This window comes from Colletotrichum scovillei (genome assembly GCF_011075155.1).
Source record: "Colletotrichum scovillei strain TJNH1 chromosome Unknown Contig00008, whole genome shotgun sequence".
NCBI classification, from domain to species: domain Eukaryota; kingdom Fungi; phylum Ascomycota; class Sordariomycetes; order Glomerellales; family Glomerellaceae; genus Colletotrichum; species Colletotrichum scovillei.
The window spans coordinates 1,737,008-1,762,015 of record NW_023336266.1 but is presented as its reverse complement, the minus strand read 5'-3'; the positions used below and the strand labels follow the sequence as shown (position 1 = coordinate 1,762,015).

The 25,008-nt window shown below is 52.4% G+C and overlaps 8 protein-coding genes across 8 annotated transcripts; 6 read left to right on the top strand and 2 right to left on the bottom strand.

Annotated features, from left to right (window-relative positions):
- Positions 1 to 9: 9 nt before the first annotated feature.
- On the top strand, positions 10 to 2,100 carry HER10_EVM0004936 (serine/threonine protein kinase; the record flags this gene model as incomplete). Its single annotated transcript, XM_035474563.1, has 2 exons — positions 10 to 1,143; positions 1,279 to 2,100. 2 exons carry the CDS (start codon positions 10 to 12, stop codon positions 2,098 to 2,100), a joined length of 1,956 nt encoding a protein of 651 aa, XP_035330632.1.
- Positions 2,101 to 2,565: 465 nt separating this feature from the next.
- HER10_EVM0008904 (uncharacterized protein) lies at positions 2,566 to 3,032 on the top strand (the record flags this gene model as incomplete). Its single annotated transcript, XM_035478410.1, has 2 exons — positions 2,566 to 2,792; positions 2,864 to 3,032. The coding sequence occupies 2 exons, from the start codon at positions 2,566 to 2,568 to the stop codon at positions 3,030 to 3,032; spliced, it is 396 nt and encodes a 131-aa protein (XP_035330871.1).
- Positions 3,033 to 3,579: 547 nt separating this feature from the next.
- On the top strand, positions 3,580 to 4,440 carry HER10_EVM0001148 (uncharacterized protein; the record flags this gene model as incomplete). The annotated part of the gene is made up of 2 exons (XM_035470904.1): positions 3,580 to 4,270; positions 4,328 to 4,440. The coding sequence occupies 2 exons, from the start codon at positions 3,580 to 3,582 to the stop codon at positions 4,438 to 4,440; spliced, it is 804 nt and encodes a 267-aa protein (XP_035330404.1).
- Positions 4,441 to 6,772: 2,332 nt separating this feature from the next.
- On the top strand, positions 6,773 to 9,239 carry HER10_EVM0007998 (uncharacterized protein; the record flags this gene model as incomplete). Its single annotated transcript, XM_035477536.1, has 6 exons — positions 6,773 to 6,820; positions 7,061 to 7,170; positions 7,241 to 7,671; positions 7,733 to 8,025; positions 8,107 to 8,777; positions 8,834 to 9,239. The coding sequence occupies 6 exons, from the start codon at positions 6,773 to 6,775 to the stop codon at positions 9,237 to 9,239; spliced, it is 1,959 nt and encodes a 652-aa protein (XP_035330816.1).
- Positions 9,240 to 11,682: 2,443 nt separating this feature from the next.
- HER10_EVM0013315 (uncharacterized protein) lies at positions 11,683 to 13,321 on the top strand (the record flags this gene model as incomplete). Its single annotated transcript, XM_035482677.1, has 2 exons — positions 11,683 to 12,117; positions 12,179 to 13,321. 2 exons carry the CDS (start codon positions 11,683 to 11,685, stop codon positions 13,319 to 13,321), a joined length of 1,578 nt encoding a protein of 525 aa, XP_035331108.1.
- A 336-nt stretch (positions 13,322 to 13,657) lies between these two features.
- On the bottom strand, positions 13,658 to 14,431 carry HER10_EVM0003721 (uncharacterized protein; the record flags this gene model as incomplete). The annotated part of the gene is made up of 4 exons (XM_035482936.1): positions 14,356 to 14,431; positions 14,227 to 14,300; positions 14,162 to 14,176; positions 13,658 to 14,111 (listed from the first exon to the last, which is right to left on the bottom strand). The coding sequence occupies exons 1-4, from the start codon at positions 14,374 to 14,376 to the stop codon at positions 13,658 to 13,660; spliced, it is 564 nt and encodes a 187-aa protein (XP_035330564.1). The 5' UTR covers positions 14,377 to 14,431.
- Positions 14,432 to 16,981: 2,550 nt separating this feature from the next.
- Positions 16,982 to 18,388, top strand: HER10_EVM0010741 (oxidoreductase NAD-binding domain-containing protein). Its single transcript, XM_035480192.1, has 3 exons — positions 16,982 to 17,395; positions 17,456 to 17,533; positions 17,605 to 18,388. Exons 1-3 carry the CDS (start codon positions 17,134 to 17,136, stop codon positions 18,150 to 18,152), a joined length of 888 nt encoding a protein of 295 aa, XP_035330960.1. The 5' UTR covers positions 16,982 to 17,133; the 3' UTR covers positions 18,153 to 18,388.
- Positions 18,389 to 20,474: 2,086 nt separating this feature from the next.
- Positions 20,475 to 23,621, bottom strand: HER10_EVM0012333 (uncharacterized protein). Its single transcript, XM_035481730.1, has 2 exons — positions 22,524 to 23,621; positions 20,475 to 22,463 (listed from the first exon to the last, which is right to left on the bottom strand). Exons 1-2 carry the CDS (start codon positions 22,529 to 22,531, stop codon positions 20,750 to 20,752), a joined length of 1,722 nt encoding a protein of 573 aa, XP_035331047.1. The 5' UTR covers positions 22,532 to 23,621; the 3' UTR covers positions 20,475 to 20,749.
- Positions 23,622 to 25,008: the final 1,387 nt, after the last annotated feature.

Here is a 25,008-nt window from a genome sequence, read left to right as displayed (position 1 = left end):
AAGTTTGCAATGAGCTCCTCAATATCCATCGACGACTTGCAAGCGGCGGCTAAGAGGTATGGCGCTGAGCCACTCCTAGTTCTATCAAATGGTACGACTCTCGATTTATCGAACGGTTACATCCCACTACTCGCGCGATACACTTTCGAAGACAAAGCCGCCCAGGGCCTGCGGAAGGGCAAGGCCGGGGAGGAACCGGAAAATCCGATTCATTTCTCTGTTCTGGAGCTAGTCCGCGACAACTCCATCTTGCTCTTGACGGGACCCAGTGGAAGCGGGAAAACTACGTTCGCCAAGCACCTCTCCTACGGCCTAGCTTCCTCTGGACTCAGCAATACGCGACCATTGTCTCGCAACGACCTTGGTGATATCAAGGAAGAGTACTGGGGCACTGCCAGACTGTTTCCCTGCTATTTTTCATTGAGTGCCATCGAAGATCTGGAACATTTGGCTGAGGTCACGATTCCGAAACTTCTCAGCGCATCTGACCCTCGACATGAGCATCTTCTTATCATCCTCGATGATCTCCAGAATGCAGGAGACGAGTCGATCTTTATTCTGGCAAGAATACTCCCCCTACTGCGAGAGCGAACCTTCACCAAGCTGCTTTTGCTTGGCGACGCAGGCATGCTTGACCGTTTGAGTATCCCAGCCGAGATCGTCCGTCACGATCTGCTTCCTTTGCTAGAGTGTCAAAGACGGGAGATAGTGCGTTTGCATCTGAACCTTGAACCGTCGACTCACATAACAACTGGCATGGGTGAAGCCGCGTCGAACCCAGCCTTGTTCGCTCTTGCGATCCAAGCCAACCACTCTGGGAACTGTGCCGAGGAGTTACTAGATGCGTGGCTTTCGTCCACCTACTCGCAGCCAGGTGCTGCAGCACTCCTAGCAGAAAGGGCATACAAGCTGATAACACACGGGTCACTGACTGTCAGCCCGACTGAGACATCATTGACCTCGAGTCAGCTCAACCCTGCCTCACAAAGCCTGGCCGTGGAACGGCTGCTAGCTGCACGGCACCTAGCTGGTCTGGCACCTCGAGTTGCTGTCAAACTCTTCCGTGATCAACCTCATGCTTCAAAGCATGTCTTGAGGAGCTTTCTGTTGCGTCTCAGCTCCTCACCCAAGTCTGCCGCCCTTGTCGACGGGCTCCTCGAAGGCACACCAGCTGACGCCACATGTGAGCGCGCCGCCTTACTTGTGGCTGATCTCATTCCGTTATCCGCCGAAGTCGAGAGCAAGGTCAAAGAACTGGTTCTGCAAGTCGTCGAGAAGGGAAACTTGTCGGCTGGCGAGCGCGAGAAAGCTGGTCGCGTACTGTCACGATATGGCGACCCACGAGATCTGACTGGCCTCGTAGAGGTTCCCGCAGGAAGCTTCACGATGGGCTCTGAAAGCCATCCTAACTCGCAGCCTTTGTATAGGATCTCACTCGAGAGGTTTCGCATCGGACTCTATCCTGTCGTGAACAGAGATTATGGTGCTTTTGTGAGAGATACCGGCCGCTACTGGATTAGTCCTGATGGCGAGGACCCGGAGAGATTAAATGCACCAGCGACCGACCTTACATGGCATGACGCGAGGGCTTACTGCCAATGGCTCACAGAAAGGTGGAGAAAGGAGGAAAAGATCAGTCCAAGTGAGTACGTGAGACTCCCGTCAGAGCCAGAATGGGAGCGCGCGGCCAAGGGTGGCCATGATGAGACGGGCACTGAAGGATTGACTTTCCCTTGGGGTTCGAATTGGCAGGAAGATGCTGCCAATGGCGACGAGACTGGCTTCAATACGACCTGTGCTGTTGGTCTCTTCCCAAAGGGGCGCTCACCGTACGGCTGTTACGATATGGCGGGGCATGTATGGGAGTGGTGCTCAACTCTCTGGGGCGAGGACATGGCGACGCCAGCTTTCCATTATCCTTGGCGGGGTGATGGACGAGAGTCCCTGGATGCCTCGGATCATATCCGAAGATTGCTGAGAGGTGGATGCTTCTCAAGCCCAAAGTTGAAGGCAAATTGTACCTATCGGGGTAGCCTCGAACCGACCGGATTCTGGAGAGGGAACGGGTTCCGCATCGTTGTTGCTTCACTAGGCTCATAGGTTTGAAAGAAGGCAGGTAACTCTGCACTAGAAAACCTTCAAGATCGATACTGGGAATACTCTATGAGACTCATGCTCAAACTGGTTCTCCCTAGCTTCATTTCATTGCGTCAAAGCCGGCAGAACACGACTACATTTGCCGGTCATGCCGGTATCCGGCGGGTCCAACTTCGAAAGTCCCGGCGCGATGGATGCAGCTCAGATTCGGCCGGTTTCGGGGGCAATCGGGGGGCCTGGCCGGACACACAATAGTGGATAAGCATCGCGTCATGTCGCCTGGACCCGGGAGTCTGGTTAGTGTAGGTGCAGCTTAACTTATATGTCCGCTTGATCTCTGTTAGTCTGTCTAGATGATCTTTTCAACCTTAGTGTACTTCTCCAAGGCTGGCTACTATTTTAAGGATTTGAAAACGTCCCTAGCAGATTAACAGCCTAGATCGAACGTGTCGGTCATCTTCCGCAGATATGCCGATTATTCCCGAGTTCAAGCTTCCGGAGGATGCGAGCGCCCTAGGGCGGTATACAACGAATTCCACAGCTCCCTTTTTCATCACATTCACCACGTCAGACCATCCTGATACGGGAGAGTCATGGTGCCCAGATGTCCGAGCCGCACTCCCTCACATCATAGCCGCCTTCTCGCCTTCAAGCGCGCCCGAAATGGCCTTCGTCGAAGTAGGGCAGCGGCCTGAGTGAGTAGCTGAAAGCTTGACCTTTGCAATTTGTCGGGGCGATCATCCGCTAAATATTAGTGGCAAACCAGGTGGAGGGTCCCTACAAATGTGTTTCGCACCAAGTGGAACGTCAACAATGTGCCGACCATTGCTCGGTATGAGCTTTCAGATGGCGAAGTGAAAGAGACGGGTAGACTGGTAGAAGCCGAGATACTGGATGAGAGTCGACTAAGAGGATTAGTCCGCAGTGATTCATGAGTTGTCGACCTAAGGTAGGCTCGAACTTCCCGTCAACGCGCGAGAGGCTTGGGAGACACTGAGGTAAGCTTTCAGGCGTGATGTAAGCGCCATGGCAAAGCTTATTTTCCTGGCCAAATTTCTACTTTGTTTGCTTTTCCTGTTTGCTTTTCAGATTTCCATACTACACAATCATCGTCGCATTTCTCGGCTGACTATTGTCCCAGGCAGCAGCATCTAATTTGCCGTCTTAGCCGCCTGTTCAAGCTTAAAATGACGAGCCTGTGCCGCTCGCTAACATCGATCAGTACTAGTCTACTGAGCCAATCTCGGCCGCATTGGCTCCCGTTTGCTGGTGCTGAGGATCAGGGGCAAATATGAATCCTTCGGAAAATTCTCAGTCATCGCCAACAACATTGTGTTCTGATGCGTGCCGTTCTATTCTAAAAAATATCTTCTCGTCTTCATAGATCATAAGTTTCCTTGTAATACTCATCTTCTGTTCAATCGGCGTTTCTTCGTCAGTCGCTCGCTACAATTCCACGACCAGTCTCTCGACGCCTCAAACATGATCACATCAACATTCCTCTGCCCATTGGGCGTTTTGCTGGTAGGCGCGTCGCGTGCCTTAGCGTTTGACCGCATTAGCATCCCAACCACGGTCAAGGCCGACACCGACGTCGAAGTCACCATCAAAAACGACATCGCATCCGGAAGCAAATCTTTCGACGCCGGTTTCACCAACTACAACCTCTACCTCTCAACCACCCCACCGGGATGGGGCACCGGCCCCGTATGCCTCCTGGCCAACGGGACAAAGATCGACGTCACCTCTGTGAAGGTGAAGATCCCTGCCGACGCGATCCCTGACGGCTCCGATTTCAAGATCACAACGATGGAGTGGAACTCGGATCCGACCAAGGACGGACCCTCGGGCTTCGAATACAGCAACGACTTTTCCTTCTCGGGCGGAACGGGAGAATGGGGCAAGACGGAGCTCGGTGGCTCCACGCTGGGCGACATGGATCGCATCCCGTGCACAGCGTACGCGTGCGCACGCAACTGCAACGACAAGTACTTTGACGAGAGGAACACGACGAGCCAGGATCCCAGCGTCTACAAGAACACGTATGAGTGCGTCGCCGCGTGTCCCGGCACCACATTCCCGTCCTGGGATTCAATCATCAACGATAACGGGGATGGGTCGGGCTCCAGTGCGGGACCCTCGGGAAGCGCTTCGGCAACGGCAACGAGATCCGGTGCGTCGGCGACAGCCTCAACGTCCCCGACAGGGTCGTCAACTTCTACCCCGACAGCAGCTCAAAGTAGCAGTTCGCCGTCTCAGACACCTAATGATGCCGTCTCGGTCACTGCCAAGGCCTCTGGCCTTGTCTTCGCTGGCTTGGCCATCGCGTTTAGCTTTCTCTAGTCATGAACTCGGCGATTATGGGCCATGTACGGGTCATTCGTAGTGTAGAATAGACGTTGTGCTACCCACAGGTATTTAGATATTCTAAACATTACTCATCAAGCCAATGACCTTGCACACTACGCTCATTTTCTCGGCGAGAGGTCCCAATGAGGAAATGTATTCCACTCATGATAATGACAAATCCCATATCGCGAGACCGACAATCCGCGGGCAAAGAAGTGACCATACAATCCCTGAGGAGCCTGGTAGCGCGCCGCCTTGTTCCACGTTGATGCGTCGGCCTAGGACAGAACCAGTAATAATCTCCCCGTGGTTGTACGCACATGCGATCCTAGCGACAGTTTTCTGGGTCCCCGGACCGTGAACTTAAATAGGTGACAGCTGCATGTGTGGATAGTCAGTTGCCTACAGATGCAAGCTTTACAGATTGACCAGGCGAATGAGATCTTATCCTCTGATAGCAACATAATTCCGATGCATGGTTCCCTATTTGCCCACTACACGAGCGACAAGGACTATTCTAGTGTAGCCGAGGTTCTGGTCGTCTATATGTAATTAGCCCGAGGATGGCTTACACGAAATTTGAAGGGAGTGTTTTGCATTGTGCCGGCACGTGGCATGAGCATCTCTTACCGTCAATGCAGTACCTGTCGCTCCTACGAAGGCAGACTTACCAGTGGCTCGGGTCAAGTACACAGTACCATGGTAGTTGCTTGCAAGGTTATTGAGATACACACATCTGAAGTTGTTTTTGATCTAGCATCAAGACGCCGAATCAACACACTTCGATTCGTGATCATTCTTGAGGCGGCCAAGCTATTTATAGTTTGCCTCCAAACATAGCTCCAAACTCGTACATCATAGTCTTCCATTATGAACCATAACAAATCAATGTCATCATCCTCAGCTTCAAGTATTCAAGAGTCGAATACATGGTATGACTCAAGGCCGCTATGGGTTTACTACATGTACATGAATTCGTCCACTTGTTTGCCGCTGCTGAGGCCGCCGCTGGTAAGAGCCAGTGAGTACCTTGATGAATACGGCAACCCATATCGAGTGTCCAGTATTGCGTAAACTCAACATGCACGGCGAACATGACGGATTTCCTGAGTACGTATTCTTACTTGAAGAAGCTTTTTGTCTTCATCAATTTTGGAGAGATAGGTAAGTGCAGAGACTACGTGACCCATGCCGAATAAGCGCCCCGGGATCCGGTTTCCGAACTACCGTATGAACCCACGGAACTGTCCTGAAGCCAGCCCGTAGACTTGCTCGTGGTGCCGAGAGGGGTGCAACTCTGGTTGCATGGTCGTGTCTTCAAAGTTTTTACAAAGAAAATCCTCGCAAGGGAGGGGGGAAACAGTACTTGGTTCTTGCTCGATAGATCTATCCGTAGTATAACTTGCAGACGTACAAATGTCGGGGCATGGGGTGCTTTTCGAAGCTTGGCTTGCTCTGGTCTTCGAAGTCTGCTTGTGGTGTACCTGCAGGGATTGTTGCAGCTAGACCGGACATAACTCCCAGTAAAGCCCGTATGATGACAGGTTAGATTGAACTTCGATGCACTCCGCCTAACCCACCCCTCATTGATAGAGCGTACGAGACACTTACCTTAGGTAATTCGACGTATTCCACATCAGGTAAGCGTTCCGCAAAGGGAGGTTTGCGCTCACACGGGATTTACGATGTATCATCGGCGATTTCAAAACATTTCGGCGGTATATTAACTCCGTCTTACTGACGTTCATTGTTCAGTCGGGATTGCGGGTTTCACGCGACTTTGATATCTTGGATGATGGGGCCTTGCGAAGATTGAAACAGGGGACTGAAAATAATAATGTACGTGTATCCGTAGATCCAACGGTACGAAAACTCTACATACCCTGGCCTCTTTTCTTAGCGTCAGTGGTCGAGTTGGGATATCATCCGCCGAGTTTCTACCAGACGTAGCTGGAAAACTGACAAATCATCACTGATTTTCGGTCTCGCTTCCGACCTGTAAGCATAACATCTCTCTGAAAAGCTTGTGCTGTCCTGCTAAGGTAGCGGAATGTCCGCTCTTTACATACAAAGCTGCACTGGCCGGGCTTAACCTATTAGAGTCTAAACAGCTACCCCTGCCTTGGTTCTCCCAACCCAAGCCCGTGCGTCCCCGCGAGTCCCACGGATTCCGCGGCTCACAAAAACAAAAAGGCTCGAAGAACCCGTAAGCAAAAGGGAAGCTGTAGCCGTACGGAATCTCAGCCCGACCTAGTAGTCCAAGGGCAGTCGTTGAGAGGGCATCATTATTACTTGTAATCCGACGACGTGGGTTTTCTATCACATCATGGACCCGGAGCCGCATACACCCAAAACAAGCGTCATTCCTAGAGCTGTATGCCTTCCCTTTCGGAATCCGCGCCTGGCGGTCGAGTATGCTAACTACCGGTATCCCACTCTAGTGCCACAACTGTCGGATCCGTAAGGTATTTATAATTCTATGTCCGAGTCCCCTGTCGTCAATAGCCGGCCGAGACCTTCCGGACCTGGTCCGCGGCACGCGTTCCGCGCCATCGCCTCCGCGCTCCCTTTCGCTTAGTATTCGAAATCGCCGGACTGACGAGTAGAATTCTAGACACGCTGCAATCGAGAGGTTCCTTGTTCCAACTGCGTCACATCGAAAATTCCATGCCGACCGGCAGGGCGACACACTGCACAGCGGCCAACCGTTGAGAGGGTCGAAAGGTACGGGTGACAGATGGCGCCGTCACCGAGTGATTTTGGGTTTGAGCTGACATTTCAGCCGCAGCCAAAGTCCTGGTGCGCCGACAATTCATCAACTGCATGAGAGATTGAAAGCCGTCGAAGAATCTCTCAGAAATCAAAATGACCAGCACGGCAATAGGGCGACGTCAATTTCTACGCCAAATACAATCCCGACCATCGAGGATGATGCAGTCTCACATCACTGTCTGTGGGAAGACCACCACGTCTCGTATGAGGGCGAATCTTCATTCAGACAACAGACTCTACTTGCGAGCCAGATAGAGGAGCTCCGACTTGAAGAGGCGCAGACCCCAGGCGTGATTGACGAACTTGCAACGTTACGGGGGATATGTCAACGACAAGAAACCCCAGTAGAATCGCGATCGAACCGGAAGATTCGCCAGCCTCATTCAACAAAAGGGGCAGAGTTGCAGCTTCCACCATCCGAGTTCGTGATTCGTCTTCTTCGGACTGTGAGCCGTAAGTCATCCCAAGCTAGCTTTGAATCTCAGCAGAGAAGCTAAGCCATCTTCAAAAGCAGATCACTCCATCTTGTTCCTATTCTACGCAGTCGAAAATCGCATTCAAGTCGAAGAACTCTGTCGCAGGGTGTATTTCTCTGTAGAGCCAGTAACGATTGGAGAAGTCACCTTGCTGAATGGCTTTCTATCGGTGCTCCTCAGGGACATTGATTTCGAGTCAAATCCCGAATTCAGTCCGGAAGAAGCCAACCGTTTGTACACTATGTGCAACTCCAACTTCAAGGCTGGAGTCGAGACTTACGAAGTGATGGCGGTACCTACATTCGAGCATACCCTCATATTATCCATAGCGGTCAGTAAAGCGCGCGTCTGGTCCGTGTTGGATTTTCGAGACGGTAGACCATGTGAACTGACTCGAGTTTCGGGCACGTAGTGTCTAAAGGCACAGCAGGATGGCAACTTGCCGCTACAATGGAGCCTCATGTCCGCTGCCGCCCGACACGTCCTAGCATTGGGTTATCATCGAAGGGGAAAGTTGGCTGCGTTACCGAACCAAGAAGCGCGGCGGGCACGACGGCTCTTCTGGCACGTATACTTCGCAGACCGGGGATTGACCCTCACACAAGGAAAAGCGCCAGTTATACAAGACATTGATGTCGACGTTGAGCCATTCGAAATCATTCAAACACCGGAGAGGAAGCCCTGGGATACCTCATTCTCCGCCTTCATCGAATTTGGGAGAATACAATGCAAGATCTACGAGAAGCTTTACTCTCCTGCAGCATCCCGGTCTACGGGGGAGGAGAGGCGGGCCGTGGCAGCCCATCTTGCAAAGCGTCTAGCGACGTGGTATGAATCATGGCGCAGCGTCGACTATTCCCTCGCATACCGAGTGGAACTGTTTCAGTTCACGTTTGATGCGCTCGAGGTCGTTTATTATTCCATTCTAACACTCATACATCGTGGGGCAAGCAGCTCGAATGCAGCCAGCGCCATCACGGAGGAATGCTTCGAAGCAGCCAGGAAAGGCTTGACTGCCCATGCAACCGCATACCCCCGGTCCGCTTCGGGAGGCTATGCCTCTCTATTCACTTATGCCGTCTGGTAAGCTACTTCTCTTCGTCTCAAAGATCAAGGACTGTCAGCTAATTCTCAAGCAGGACACAGCTCTATTCCTCATATACGCCATACATTATCACCTTTCTCCACTGCATCAGGAACTCGGACGATCAAGATCTGAACCTGATGCGCTCCTCACTGGAGATCAGCGAGCGCCTAAGTGGCTTGGTGGAATCCTGCAAGAAGCAATATGAGCTATGTCGGGCCCTCTACCGCATAGCAGAGGCCTACATCAAGGCGAAGAAGGGTGTCGCATGTACTGCCGTACCGGCTGAGACTACCATCACTCTACCCCTACAACAACCGACATCTGATAGCTGGCCCTGCTTCGAGTCAAATCTGGAGGCGAACCCGTTCCCGGACCTGCACGTCGATGACTGGAATGGCTCTTACATGGGACAGATGTCATTCACCTTGGAGAATCATCTTGGAAAGAGCGGTCACTAGCTAAGATGATAGCAAATCACCCCAAAACATATCACGCTTCCAAATTCGGTTGAGAGATGACCTAATGCCGGAATTTTACCTCATGCAGTGTACAAGAGTCCACGGCCTCCTCCAATGTTACCTTGGTCGATCGATCCACTCCTAGCTGGGAAGTATCGGGGCCTATCTAGACTAACAGCCAGGGTCCTCTCAAGAAGGGGCTTGGCTGGCGGCTCATAAATGATACAGTCATCAGGTCTTACCGCCCAATTATCTAGGCATGCTCGGTGTCGTTCGTCCATGTGGTGCCTAGAATGCCCTCCTTTCCATCTGAAGTGGCCTGCGTCCATGTCAATAAGTAGGCCATAGGGGTTAAAATAGTATAGTTCATATTAGCATCAGACCAGGAAGGTCCCAAAAAGAGTTCACCCCCCGGTGCTGAATTGGGGGCTACATCTCTGGTGCTCATGCTGGGATTCGAACTCGGGTACTCGCTAAGCCTGTCGTCGAGTAGGCTGGTTGGCGTAGAATTGAATGTTGACCTCAAACCACTCCACAAACCAGCCAGTTTGACCTGACCCGTCGACCTAGACGGGCGCCTGCTGGCTGGTGACTGGAATGGAATTGAGGGGGTATATATGGGCTTTCTCCCGTGTGTATCCAGGTCCATGTGTGGCTGGAAGATTATCGGATGAAAGCTTTGTGGCTGTGGTCGGCTCTGCCTGATCCATCAAGGGCGGACTACTTCAGGCAGGCACGTCTTCATCAGAAGGAAGGTACGTTCGGCGATGAATATCTTGTCTCCAGAGAATATACCTTGTGATTGAGGTCCAGCGTCACAGAAGTCATCTACCTAAGGAGAGAATCTCTCAACTATATGTACATCTCAAGCCAAAGTAGCGTGTACCGCGGGCATAATTTAGGCAGCCCAACGCAGTGGACTAGCGGCAAACTAGCAGAAGATAGAAAGAGCCTCGAGGAGCAGAAATTCGCGGGAATGTTGTGTTGAACTTGTTGAAGGGCATTGGAGTCAACACCAACTCGCACGCTTCGCCGTTTCCACCTCAATCAACCATCGAGTGATACCGCAATTGTGCTCACTCAACCTTGACCTTGAGTCGATGAAGAATATGCGTGTCCGCCGCCATCTAATTACTCGCCCAGCCTGCACCTGTACATGAGCACTGGCATGGATGAAGGAGGAGATAATGGGGCTTTGGGAGCCTCAGAATATGCCATACTATCAAACGAGCATAGCAGAACCTCATTGGAGCTCGGAACGATGCCTGCGATGGAACCCATCTTTTGTCTTGGTGATGACTTTGATGCGCAGTCGCAGCTTCTAGGCAACCGCACTTTCAGCAGTCACGTATTCCTTGGCCTCTCACCCAGAAGTTTTGTCCAAGCTTACCCACAAAGTCTTGTCTACATTTCAGAATGAGGGAAACATCAACACCAATTCTGCCCAGAACCTCCGACTGATATAGAAGCCAGGAAGCCTTTCGGCTTTGGGCGAAGAAATTGCATTTTAATGAAGTAGTGCGCCAAACTCAGGACTCCTCTGATCAGGACGCCGAGTATCTGGGCTACATGCAGCGAACCTAACTAAGGTAGCCACGCATACCCTTAGGTAGGTAAGGATTATTCTACCCAGGATCAGTTGGGATTCTTAGATAAGACTTTCTAATGAGAATAGAAGATGGATCGAACGGCAGGAGACGAGGGTTGTTTGGGAAAGGCCCGCGTTGAAAGGGTACATGACACCTCGGGAATCGCTTATGTCAAAGGCTTAGAATGTCCTTCTTGGGTGGAGTATGGCCTGCGCCTATGATGGACGTTCAAGTCATGGGGCAGATTGCAGAGGCTTCTGACCAGATTCAGCTTGGACCACATGACTTCGCATCGGCTCCAAAGATGGAAATGCGGAAGAGGCAGGTATGAGAACTCGAGAGTTTGGTGCAAGAATGATTGCTGAACAATCATCGTGATGGTGGCAATCAGAGGGGCTAGTTCTACCTGGTTTGGTCTTGTGGATCATACTGAGGATGCGAAAATCAAGCGATTCGTCAATTGGCCAGACTGAATACGATTTTGATGTCCTTAAACACTCGCCAACTGCTGCGGCGTTGATCTCGATATGCCTCCTGGGGGTGAATGTAACCCATGTCAGAATTTCCCCTTCCACAAGACGTCTGCGTCTTCCGCGTATAGGCATTGCACTTGGCCATTGAACCTCAGATCCCATCCTGGGGATGCGGGGTATGATCCATGCCCACAGTAGGTCACAACACATTACACTAATGGTTGAAGGTAAGATGCCGGGACTTCACTCACCCCGTAAAAGCGGCCTAGTAGGTGCTTATCATGTCTATTTATGATTGTTCTTCCACATTGAGCCATCTTAAGCGCTTATGATAGCACTCGCTAGGAGACATATAAAAATGTATAAATTCAGATCGCAACCATGGCATTGACTCAAGCTAACAACCAAAAACTGTTATCAATAACAAAAATGGCTCGATTTCAAGTCTTCTTTTTGTTCATATTCACTTCAGTTCTCTTTGCAAATATCGAGGCTCAAGACACTACCGCCAATGACTTGACAAAGTTGCCTCAGTTTCCCCACAAGCCTCGGACGTTCATTCTGACGGACATTCTTAATGAGCCTGATGACCAGATGTCTGTGGTTCGCTATTTGACTTATTCGAATGAGTTCGACACCATGGGCTTAGTAGCTACAACTTCCGTTAGCTTGCCGAACGAAACGCACCCAGAGGCTATCGAGCTTATTATCAAAGCTTATGGCGAAGTTGTTTCCAATCTAAACAAGCATGTGCACCCCAACGCAACCTTCAGTCCCGCCGAAGACCTCCTGAAACTTGTCAGATCAGGCCCAGAGGTAAATGACCGACCCCCGGACTGGCAATCGTAATCACTTTCCATTGAATTGTCTTCTTTAGGTTTACGGCCGACAGGCTCTCGATGAACCGTTGAGCGATGGCGCAAGACTCCTTGTCGAAGCGCTCGAAGCGGATGTTGATCCGTTGTTCGTCTCTATTTGGGGCGGAGCCAACACCCTAGCGCAGGCCTTACAGTTCATCAGCGCAGAACGAGCTTCCAGTGAGGCAGCCGAGCTTCGGTCCAGGCTTCGGGTCTACTCGATCTCGGACCAGGACGATTGCGGCCCATGGATTCGGGCCAACTGGCCAGATATCACGTACATTGTCAACGTGCACGGCTTTCGCGAATTTCAAGCTTCCACATGGAGCGGCATAAACGGCGCAGATAACGGTGCTTCTAATGTGACGAAAACGCAAGATGATTGGTTGACTCCCAACATCCGCATCGGCCCTCTGGGACAGGTGTATCCCAAGATCATCTACGGCATGAAGGGCGACTCGCCCAGCTTCATGTGGCTGATTCAAAACGGCCTCAACAGTGCCGGGCTCCCAGACTGGGGTGGCTGGGGTGGTCGATACAGCCGTGTAACGGAGGCTATGGACATCAATGAATATGGCACATCCATGGATACAGCAGTCTCTGTGTCTGGCCTGAATCATCAAAGCCCAGGCGCCACCGTTTGGCGGTGGCGAGACGCTTACCAAGACGACTTTGCCGCGCGAATGCAGTGGACAGTCACGGATCGATTCGATGACGCAACTCACCCGCCCAATATCAACGTGAACGGCTCCGCCAGTCTGGATGCTATGGACGTTGTTCTGCCGTCCAAAGACACAATCATTCTGGATGCCAGCGCGACCTACGACCCTGATCACCCCGAAGACTCGACCCACCTCGAGTTCGAGTGGTATGCCTACACGGAAGCCTCCGTTGCTTGGGCTAGTGGATATCTCGAGGGGCTCATCGAGATTCACCCTCTATCACCGCCATCTGGTACAACCGGTTATCTCGAGGTCAACGATGCGGGGTTCCGGAATATCACGACTGGCCCGAGGGTTCAGATCACAAACAATGTGCCAAGTATCTCGCGGCTTGAGGGAGCATTATGGCATGTTATTCTCCAGGTGAATAACAAGAAGGGTCAACACCCGGTTCGCAGGTACAAGCGAATTTTGATTCGAGACTCGGATAGCAAGAAGTGAATGGAGAGAAGAGAGCTTCCATGTTATGGTCTGTAGGCTAAGTAAGACATTATGTTCAATACCTCGGGCCATGGATGATGGAGCGGATCAGGGTAGCCCGCAAGCAGAGATTACATATAATTTGGAACTCATGTCCCACTCACAGTGTTATTTCTTCCCGATATATTCTCTCATTCTACAAATTCTGTGAATGTAAAATTGTATGTGGATTTCCATCTCTCTCCGAGTGATCCCTGGTCTATTGAGGGCTCCTGCAAGGCTCTCAGACTCTAGTAGAGAGATCGAACCGTCTATCTTGGTTCAGCCACCTCATACCCCACCAGAACCTGGAACAGTTCATCGACTTTCCTGCGGCGTGGCAGCCTGATCCTCTCCTTCGAATCCCCCTTGCCTGAGATAGTTATCCACCAGCGCAGCCTCAGTCCGACTCCGAATCTCGTCCAGCGCCGGCTGGGCAGTCAGCCAACTCGCCACGAGCATGCTCTTCATCTGCCAGGTTGAGCTGAATCGTCTGGCATTGTACCAATCAAGGTTATGGCGTCCGAGCTCCGGTTTCCAGGGGAAGTTGGCGATCAGGTGGAGGCGCAAGATGGCGGGGTAGTTGTCCAGCTGCAGTAGGGATTCTTTCACGGCAACAATGTACCATCTTGTGCTTCCGAGTACGAATCCTAGTGAAGAACCGACGATGAAGGGCAGGGCGGCGGTGCCCCAGATGCTGCTTCCCACGATAGCGGCTGAGAGTCCGAGGACAGCGGCTGTTGATGTGCCTGCCAGCATGCTCCGGAGCATGCTGTGGTGATGTTAGCTATGACTATGCATCATACACTTTTCGATGCATACAGAAGACCGGGGCCACTGCTGAATGTTAGTTAAGCTGAAGGTTGAGGAGTTGTGGCAGAACAAACTTGACATTGCCCCATCCACCCAATATCCTCAACAAGTTGAAGTGAGGTTGTGCATTGGCGGTGTACTCATTGACCTTTGAACGCTATCAGTAAATCTCTCGAATTGGAAGAATCCAACGAGTTTCTTACCGCATACTCCTGGACAGACATCTTGACGTGTAGCTTACAAGGTTCTGTTGAAACATCGAGCCATTCAATCACCGCGGAAGAATGTTGGCTGAAAACATCTCTGTTTGATCTAAGTTCAGCCCCAATTTCCTTAGTAAGCTCCCTGGGGCAACGTTTCATTGGTCGGTGCGGCAGAATCTCGGCTGTCCAGGGCTCCGGCACCAGCTCCGTGAGCCGGCTGGCCCCACGGCCGCGTCTCGGCTCGTTTAGCCCGGCCCCGCGGGTTATCATAGCATCCCGTTTCCATCTTGGTTGATCTGAAGATCAACGTCGTGATGTTCATATTCATCTTACCTAATCACAAGCTGCATACATTGATTATGGACCAAATACCAGTATTTTGGCCAAAAAATCTACCCCTAGTCCGACGTCTTTTGCGACGGCGGACCCATCTTTGGAGCAGAACATGGCCAGCGACCGGGGAAACCGAAGACTCAGTCACATAATATGTTACCGCACATAGATAACACATGAGTCGAGAAATGAGCTTTGTACTTCGGAGATGAGTACCTGGGCTTCTTGAACTTCAAGGGACGTATTAAGTACAAAGCTTCACGGTTGAGATATGCTTCTCGGTTCACTGGTAGTGTCGAGAGAAGTCTATCATAGATTATCCTCAGAATCATTTTTGTCTCTTTTCACAGTCATTTGCTGGATCAACCACATAAAGAACCGTGCGAAGGTAGGAAAAGACAAGGTCTTGAATTGTTGCTACCTAGGAAGGTATCCGAGGCCAACACACAGATCTCGCTAGCGATGCAAGGTCGACATTGGTAGAATGCAGTTTTCAGCGGTCTGTACCATCCCGCCGAAGCCTTGAAAGTCTATCTGACCTTTCTGCTTGTCGCTAATAACATCACTGTCTTCGTGGAAGTGCTCACCCACTAGGCTACTACCATCATCTTAGTGGCTGCCAGGCGTGGGAGTCTTCTCTCTCGCTTCAGACTCCATTTTCGCCAGGATCCTCTGTTCTTTCGCTGCCGCTACTGTCGCAACTCCCACGTGGCCGTGCTGCAACAGCTCTTCCTTCGCCTTGCGTGCCGTCTCCAAGGCTGCCTCGCATATTTTAGGGACTGTCGGTGGGAGGACATGCGTTTTATGCTTGTGAAAGTAGTGAAGGTGGTCTTTGCCGACCTCTGCAATGACGCAGTCATCGCATTCCCAGCTCTGGAACCAGCTGACTTAAAGCGCCGCGACACCCTTACAAGGCCTGCCATTGTTCCGAACGAACTCGCATTGGTTTTTGACCCTGAGAACCGTGTGATCGCAGGTGTGAATGAATTCTTCCCAGTTGCACATTTTGAAGTGGATAGTAATTTGGCGACGTTGCTTGGCTGAGGGTAGTAGACTAGGCCGCTTGTGAGCAATTCTCGATACGACTTGCCATAATTCAATTATGCCAAATACTCACCAGTGAAGAGTTTAGTGAAATTCTGAAAACTTGTCTGTAGGCTGTTTCGATGCTGGTATTGGCTGGTAATGGAACATTCTAAGCACATAGGAAGTTGTAGTCTTATACTCAAGAGACGACAGTACAGAATGTACGTCTCATTCAACACGAACTTCATTTCAATGAGTCTGATCAAGGTTGTTCATTCCCTCAACATCTTCGTACCACACTATTGGTCTCCGACCGGGCTGTATCATCGCACTACCTACCCTTCGTTGATGGTGGCCGCATCGCCAAAGAACCTTGGTTTCTCAGTCTCGTCATTTCACTTCCAGGCTGTCTGGCCGGTGGTCATTCGATTGGTGCTGGGCCTTGCACTTTGATACGAAACAGTGAATAGGTACTTTGGTGATGAGCAACAGCGGTAGTTTGGTAAAGTTACCTGGGGATACGAAAGAACTAAAAGCCAACATGCTTTATCGAGGCTTCTTCATCTACCGCCAAATCTTTACCATACATTTATGAGGTAGCACCAACAAAAAGCATGATGGGTAGCTTACAAGCTCTGGCCAACGCCAAATTCGTTGTTAGAAGGAATGCTGAAAGCCGAACGACGACACCTGGTCTGTACCCCGCCCCGCCACCGTAGTCCGTTCCGAAGCTCAAGGTACGGAGCGCCGTACCAACAAAGGGGCGGAACCATCAGCCATCCCAGGAAAGATGAGGCAATGTGAACCAAATCCAAGTGAATCCCGTTTCAAAAGCCTGCTGATCTTGTCCAGTCTTTGCGAGGCAGAGTTCACCGCACCATGGCTGGTAACACCGCATGTCGAAAGCACTCTGGACTCCTCATAGGGCAGCTTGGACGTAGATTCTGTTCACCCCACACAGAAGAGTTGAATACCACCAAAGACATACCAGAAGGGGCGCTAATGAATCGAGAACAACATTCCTTGACGAAGACCTGACTTCCTGATTTTCGGTACCTGCATGCAGACATATGAGCAATTCCGGTCATCCCACTTTTGCCGAGCAAAATCGGCAAACGCAAGCTGAAGCTGACATCGTCCGATCGGTGACGGACTTTTTGGGGATGACCGAAATCATACCGGCTGCAAAACCCCACCATCGGTTCTTTCCCCAACCCGCCTCGGTCCCGAGTCTGCCACCCTCCCCGACGAATCCTCCTAAGCTTTCCTACGTCAGCTTCAGCATCCCCTTTTTAAGCTACCATCGCCCTGCAGCATTCCATAGCGTAGCTTAGCTAGCAAGTGTTTTGTTTACATCATTTTGCATCAGTGCACACCTGCATATCGTCTCTACACACATCATCTTTAGTCAATTGAAGAATGGCATCAGTAACATTACGCCGTGTTCGACCGGCGACCATTGCGGCTACCGTCGCAGCGGGAGGGATTGGCCTGGCGGCGTACTCGAGGCTGTTTGTGAACAGCGCGTCTGCCGAGTCTGGAGCGCCGCCAAAGGTGTTTGGGGCGGGGCCTGCGTTTGTGTCGCTTGCGTTGGAGAGCTCGGAGGATGTGAACCACAACACCAAGCGATTGCGGTTCAAGTTACCACAGAGGGAGGCGGTCAGCGGTCTTTCATTGACGTGTGAGTGTTTGCGATCATATGAGCTCCAAGGGAAAGAAAGTTGCTGATGTTCGAGAACAGCTGCTGTCCTGACCATGTCATGGCCTGAGGGCAGGTGGCTTCCCGTCGCTAGGCCTTATACGCCCGTGCAACCTCTCGGTAAGAACAAGATTAACCACCCAATGACCTTCTCATTGCACTCTGGGCATGAAATACTAATTGAACGCAAGATGACACCGGCTACCTAGAGCTCATGGTAAAGAAATACCCAGACGGCAAGCAGAGCACACACATCCACTCCCTCACACCAGGCCAAAAGCTCCTCTTCGCCCTCGCCATCAAAGGCCACCAATGGAAGCCCAACAGCTACAGCCACATCACCCTCATCGCCGGCGGCGCAGGCATCACGCCAATCTACCAGCTCGCGCAGGGCATCCTCCGCAACCCAGAAGACAAGACCGCCATCACGCTCGTCTTCGGCGTCAACTCGGACCAGGATGTGCTATTAAAGCAGGAATTTGAGCAATTCGAGAAGGAGTTCCCCGGCAGGTTCAAGGCTGTGTACACGGTCAGCAACCCTGTTGCGAATTCGCCGTACCGGAAGGGATATGTGACGAAACAGTTGTTGGAGGAGGTCGGGGTTGCGCCGAAGAAGGAGGATACAAAGGTGTTTGTGTGCGGTCCACCGGCGATGGAGGCGGCTCTTGTGGGGAAGAGAAGTGCGCCGGGGGTGTTGCAGCAGTTGGGGTATCGGAAGGATCAGATTCATCAGTTCTAGAGAGTTAATTTCGGGCTTTACCTAGATGTACGTTACAGCGGACTTGAGGGAAACCCCCCAGATCAACTCTTGGTTCCTAAACTTGACGATCTCCGCGCGAGCTGAGAAAAGAAATACAGAACCAGGGCTTCAAGGGGGAAGAGACCGCTGGGCCTCCAAGGGCACCCACGGCGGCAAAGGAAAAGGCTACCTAGAGCCCAAACCGAGCTCACCCTTCAACAATTCAAATGACCCGCCTTGCTAGCTCAATCGGTAGAGCGTGAGACTCTTAATCTCAAGGTTGCGGGTTCGACCCCCGCGTGAGGCTCAAATCCTCACCGCGATTGGCAAAGCCACTCTTCGGGTTATTTTTTTTGCGTTTCTACCTTTTTCCACCGACCGGACTCATCCTTGCGCCGCGACGGCTTGTAGTTGAGGCTGGTGCAGCATCCTTTGTCGTAAGAAGATCTTCTTGGGGAAGAGACTTCAGCTCCAATGTGCAGAGAAAGTGGAGAAGTTGTCGGCGTCAGTGCCTGAGCTGAATTGCGGGGTTGCAACAAAAGTCATTAAGATTCCCAACTTCTTTCATGTAGTGAAAGCCCATCTCTGAATCTGCATGCCAAAGATGAACCGGATTCAACAATCTGTCTCGCCATCTTCGGGACGTAACTGCCAGAAGTTCTTCAACGGTGAACCCCAACCGCAACCATGATTCGTTGACGTAATGCACGACCCCACAAAAAAGTTCTCCATCACTCAGTCAACTCCAACCATATCCCTTTCTCTCGCCTCACCATTCAACCTCACCATCAAAACTGTAAGCTTCTCACGCCATGCCGCACAGCTCAACTCATACCATACTGAGCTAATGAAAATCAAGATGGAGCAATTCGGCCTTTCAGCAGCGCACTCGGGCGCGATAAACCACATCCACGCCATCCACTTCGGACCCGCTGCCGTGGACGTCGTCAGGGAGATCCGGATAGCTGTCACTGTTGTTGTCATCGGATGGGTTGCCGTCACAGGGATCAGGACGGTATTTGCTCGAGATCGACGTTGAGGAGAGTTGTTTTTGGTGATGGACAGCGAAGTCGGCGAATGAGATGGAGCCGCGATGAGGAAGCTCGTAGCTGTGAGGCTATGAGAAGGCCCTCTGGAACAGCTCAAACGGCTGTGATCTGTAAAAACGGAAGAACATTTGAAGACCTCGATTTCTTTATGGGGGATCTGTATCTGTATCAACAAACAAAACACCCTTCATTGCCGCTTTCCCCGTGCGGTTTTTCCCATCTCCAAAACTCCTCAACTCCCAACCCAGTCATGAATCTCATCATCAGTCCACGCCTTTACAGCTTCCCAAACAAACATTCTTGACGGAAGACCAATCTACTGCGGCGGAAAATGCAGAAACCTCTGACAGCACCACGCCCCCGTCCCCGAAGCACAGGCCTGCGCCGCGCCAGCGCCCGTGTCGTTTGCCTTCTTCGTCCACCCTTCCGGGCACGCGCCCTCGCAGAAGGCCTGGCAGATTTGCGCGTCGGGATCTGCTGCCAACGAGTCTTTGTGTGTCTTTCGTCAGTAATGGGTCACGAATTTCATTTGGTCCTGTTTTGTAGTGTGATGTTTAGGAGAAGGGGAAGAGAGCGGTTTGCTTACCGAGTGGGATGGCTAATGCCACAGCCATGAGGCTCCATAGCACGACTACGGTGTTCTTCATATTCCGGTTCTTTCTAGGAGTCACTGTTATGTGTTGTGATTGAATCCTTTCATTATGGGGTTGTGGGTATGTAGTCCTATAAAGCAAAGAATCGACGAGAAGTTGGGAGTTCGTGACTGATGTTGATATAAGGTATTATCTTCACCGGACCCCTAATCACAGTGAAACACGGGACAATCAAAAACGAAAAAGACTCCTGCGGACAATAATGTAATTATAGAGTCCCTTAAGTAGGAGACAAAGATAAATAAAGCAGTACCTCCCTGAAACTCGCATTAGCAAACCAACGATCTCGGGTTGGCCCGGGCGGACGGGAGGCCCTTTTTCTTTGTTCACGATGCCAGCCTCATCCTTGCTCCGCCAGAGTCTGGCCTCGTCAAGCGCGCTTACTGGTTGAGGTTTACGGCACAGAAAGTACGTCTGAAACTTCAAATACCGCGCGCACGGATTGTGACTCCCGCGGAACTCGAACAGTCTATTTGGAGCTGCTGTCACTTTTCCACAGGATACTGATGGACTTTACATTATCATGATCACAAAGCGAAGTTCAAGAGCAGAGAAAGGTCGGAAGAAGAAGGTTGAACATGAAAATGGTTGTAATTGCAAGTCATCTAAATAACTTGCATCTGTACTATGAAAGAATGCCTCGTCATGCAACTCGTGAAAGTCCCTCGTCTCAGCTACCGAAATCCTTGTAAATACATGTCCCATGGTTTACCCATCATCCAGTCATGATCCATTCCCAGTCATGTCCCATCCCAATTATTTTTTATGTACCCATATCCACCCACCAGAAAGAGTGTCTGGAACCAGCCCAAGCGACTCTTTTTCAAAACGCCAAGATAAAAGCAGACGAACAAATAATTCCAAAAAAAAAGAGCAGAAAGCAGAAAAAAACATCTCAGCAAGCACCGTACCGCACACCTCTCTTACCCAACTCCTTCCTGCCGACGGGGTCCTCGGGCATGACCCAGCCTCTCGCCCTCTTGGCCTCACGCTTCTCAGCCAACTGCGGCTTGGGCATCCAATCATCCCTAGGCAGCGCCTTGCGTCGGGTACCCTCAGCAGGTGCGCCAATCTCCGTCTTCCAGTGCGCCACGGCACTGCGGCCCTGCTGCTGAGGCGCATCGTCGCCAGCCATCATGCAGAGGCCCCAGAGCGCAAGGCAGGCAGTCAGAGGAATCTCGCCGACCTCGCAGTCGGCATCGTCAGCGACGGCGGCAAGCTGAACGGAGGTGACTTCGAGGTGACCAAAGTGGGGGACGGACTCGCTGCCGTTGCGGACGATGACGAGCTCAATCTCTGTGAGGATGAAGCCGTAGCGGCACGAGTGCTCGCGCATGGCGTGGTGCAGGGCGGCGAGGCCGCGGAGGTACTCTACGCGCTTGATGTTGCCCTCGACACGCATGCCGGTGTTGAAGCGGTCAAAGGAGCGGACGAGGCCGACGACGCGAGCGGTGGGCTTGCCACCGAAGATGGTGGCAGCGGAGGCGGGCTCGCCAGCGGGAGAGGCGGTGAAGAGCAGCTCGGGCTGCTTGACGGTGGCAGAGGGAGCCGGAGCAGAGAGCTGCATGGGTCTGTGAGAAGAGATGGCGAGCGCGGCGTTGAGCTTGGGGAGGTAGTGAGAGGCGTAGATGCTGTGAAGAGCGGCTTCCGTCTCTGGGTGGCGGGCAGTTGGGGCCGGGTTGGGGAGGAGAGGTGCCGGAACGGGGCAGTTGAGAAGGGCGGCGGCACCAGGGAGAGAGAGGACGGAGGAGGCGTTGAAGGTTGTCCAGGGGCGGATTTGGCGAACGTCCCACCAGAAGTGCTTGGTGTTGGGATCCCGGAGAGGGAACGAGATGGTGCGCACCAGCGAAGGAGCAGGGTTAGATCCGGTGAGGTAAGTCATGAGAGTGGTGCTGGGAGTCGGGTCCGGAGTAGCAGCGGCGGACAGGCTGAGAGGAGACGGCGCACGAGGAGTGTAGGAGGGGAACATGTATGCCTCTGATGGCTGCTGAGGAGCAGGAGAGGGAACGTATGAGGGCATCTGACGGTAGGTCGGGAAGCCGAACTTCTCGAGGGCGACACCCTCAAGGCTGCAGGTTGACGCACGGCGAGATTGCATATCATCGGCGAAGATGATGGGAGAGCAAAGAAGGGACGAAGGAGTCTGCTCCTCGGGCTGGCTGCAGTAAGTGGAGGGCATGTTCCATGTGAGGGTCTCCGGGTTGGTGAAGCTGCGAGTGTGAGCCGGGCGGAAGACGGCGTTGGTGGTGGGGGCCACGGGGGTTGCCCGTCTGGGAACCGGGGCGCGGGGCTTTGGCGATGCCTTCATGCGCTTGGGAGGCGACTCGATGGCTTGGTCCTGGGAGCGGATCTTGGGAAGCAAGAGGGGGCCGTGTTGGCGGATCGGGGGTGAGGCACGAGACGGGGTTGTCATGCGTGTGCTCACCGAGTCCGGTGTGGAGTCTGCGGCAGAGATGAAGGAGTAGACGGAACCATTTGAGCGGGAGCGGTTGTGGCCCGGGTTGTGGTGGTAGGGGAGATCGAGGAGAGAAGAGTCGAAGGAGAAACTCGGCGGCGTGGAGGGCTCGCACGAGGGGAAGATGAAGTCGAAAGACATATCCGCTGCCAGACTGTGGGATGATGTGTTAGTGGGGGTGTAAGTGAGGCGAGAAGCAGGGGGCATCTCATACGTGGACATTGTGACTGTGTAGGTTGGTTGGATTATGGGATTATGAGAGGTGTTTCGTGAGAGAGAGGAGGCCAGCTCCAGGAGTTCTTTGGCGTTTGAGGATTGCGTTGCGATGGGAAAAGCAGACGGGGGTTGCTGTGAAGCAGGGACGAAGTGGCCGCGTTCAACGAGACCAGGGCGTTCCGAGAGATCTAGGTGTATAACTTTTTTGTTTTGGTATCCAGATAATGCGAGTTATAGTAAACAAACAAAGGTCGATTTGATAATAAGTTTAGACTGAGACGAGGATGAGAGGACGAGAGCGCAAAGGAGACGAGGAGACGAGATGAGGATGGAGAGAGAAGGGGCCGACAGAAAGGGACAGTAGGCGCGGGAGGGGAGGACATCTTTATCCTCGGGTTTGAGGCTCGTAGCCCAATGGATATGGTGGTGGTGATGCGGCGCGCGACTGACGGCCGACTGGAGTGAGGGCGTGTGGCCTTCGCCCCGGCCCCAGCCTTGGACTGACCGTAGGTCGTCGGGCCCAAGTCTGGGTCTCTAGCCCCATCAACTGACGAGGGGAGGGTAGAGAAGCAGCGGTACAACGCAACTGTGGGTTGAGCTGCGCGCATCCGGCTTGGGGGTTTGTAGTCTGTCGATGCCAGGGTCCCTTGGACGGATCGTGGGCCGAGACCAGACGACTGATGAAAAAGTTGGATGGATACGTATTCTCGACTACGTAGTTACGGTAAGGTAGTGTGTATCCCATGTTGAGGTGGAGGAAGAGAGAAAGACGGTCGTCTATCTTCTGACCCCGGCAAGACACAAAAGGACACAGGAAACAGGGTAGCTTGGAGCTACTGCAGAAGGAAGGGGAAAAAGGGTGGACTCGTCGATGAAATGCTGCATCTTGGGCTGCATGCTGGGAATGCAGAAGTGAGGTCGTCGACCCACTACGGCGTTGAGAACTTGAGAGAGCTAGAAATCTGAAACACGGGGCCAAAGTGTGTGAAGGTTAGTCCACTTGGAAGTACATTGGCGCCGCATAGATGCAGAAGAAGAACTTGAAGCTTTTCGTTGAGTTTGGCCGGGTTGGTAAGGTAAGGTGAGGTGGTGAGGTGAGGTCGAGGTGTATCAGTCGGGGTCTCTCTGGATTTGGCCGTCACTGCCTTCCACCTCACCAAGGACGTTGAAGGGTACGTATCTTTCAATGTGGATCCCTTTGAAGGCGGAGCCTGCGGGAAGAGTCGCTCGCTTAGTTGCGCACTGTCCATGTCACATTAGGACTGACCACAAAACAGTGTGTATTCAATTATCAGAAACGGTACGTACAACAAAACCGAGAAGATGCTGTCGACCACTCACCGTCCACGACAGCTGTCTTGCATCAACTGCTCTTTCCTTGAATCCCTGGGTTTCCACCTTCGTACCTTCCTCGTCCCCCCTGCAAAGCGTCTATGACTCATTTTTAGACACATGGCAGGTTCGGCCGTGCATTAGCTCATCTTTTCTCCACTCTGTTAGCTTTGCTTCTTAGCGTCCCCCACAGCAGAACGGGCGGGAGTGGGACGAACGCAACACAAACATCAACACCACTTTCTCTCACCCTCCAAGCCGTACCTACACAACTACACTAGGTAGACGCGCTCGTGTGGTGTACGACGATCATTCGACGCGATGTCATGCGTCGTCGTGACATGCGATGCCATGCCATGCCATGCGTCTTTTCCGGTCTCGCTCTGGTTTCGCGTCTTGACTGACTTCATCGCGACTCGTCCGCGAGGGCATTCCCAACCCGTCGCCCACACTCCTCGCAAAAGCCGTGCCAGCACATCTCGCAGTCCGCACCGCTTCGACAGTCCTGTTCTGTCAACCTTTTCTCGTATACGGATACAGTTCATCAACCGCCTCATTTCCACCACCTGGCCTCCGCGGTCAAGTACCACCACCTAAGCCTCGCTCACCTGAGCGCCTTGAGGCTTCGGGTCCCTGAGGTACCCTCTCGCAATCACATGAGCCGAGCGGCAACTGAGATTACCGGCGGCTGTCGCATCATGCTGTCTCTCCCACTAAGACACCAGAAGCCCTCTCTCGCCTCAGAGGCCCTCTCCCAGTGTTACCATCCGGCGTCAAGGTGCGCGCGGAAATTGGCACCGTACAAGAAAAGAAACAGCCGAACCCCACGTTACTCTTCCCGAAACAGCCGCTCGCTCAGAAAGCCTCCGCTTCCCCATTAACCGCCCGGGCGGCTACGGCTAGCAATGACGACCACCACACTCCACCCCCGATTCCGGACGGCGCTTACAGCCAAATTTCATATTCTCAATCTCGCTGAGCGCTCCCAGCATCATCTGGGAACCGGTGGGCCTCGATAATGGGCTCCAGGAAGAGGCAGCCGCCTTGCTTGATGACCAGTCTCACTCTCTTACACGAAGCCCCTCACCTCACCTTACACACACAAAGGTACGGAGACGACTGACCGACCCTCAGCCTTCACGGCCCCGAGG

Bases quoted from the DNA above. Each gene is read 5' to 3' on its own strand.
- HER10_EVM0010741 (XM_035480192.1), top strand. From the start codon at position 17,134: ATGGCATCAGTAACATTACGCCGTGTTCGACCGGCGACCATTGCGGCT. The intron at 17,396-17,455 runs GTGAGTGTTTGC...GTTCGAGAACAG, and splicing joins CAGCGGTCTTTCATTGACGT to CTGCTGTCCTGACCATGTCA. The intron at 17,534-17,604 runs GTAAGAACAAGA...ATTGAACGCAAG, and splicing joins TACGCCCGTGCAACCTCTCG to ATGACACCGGCTACCTAGAG.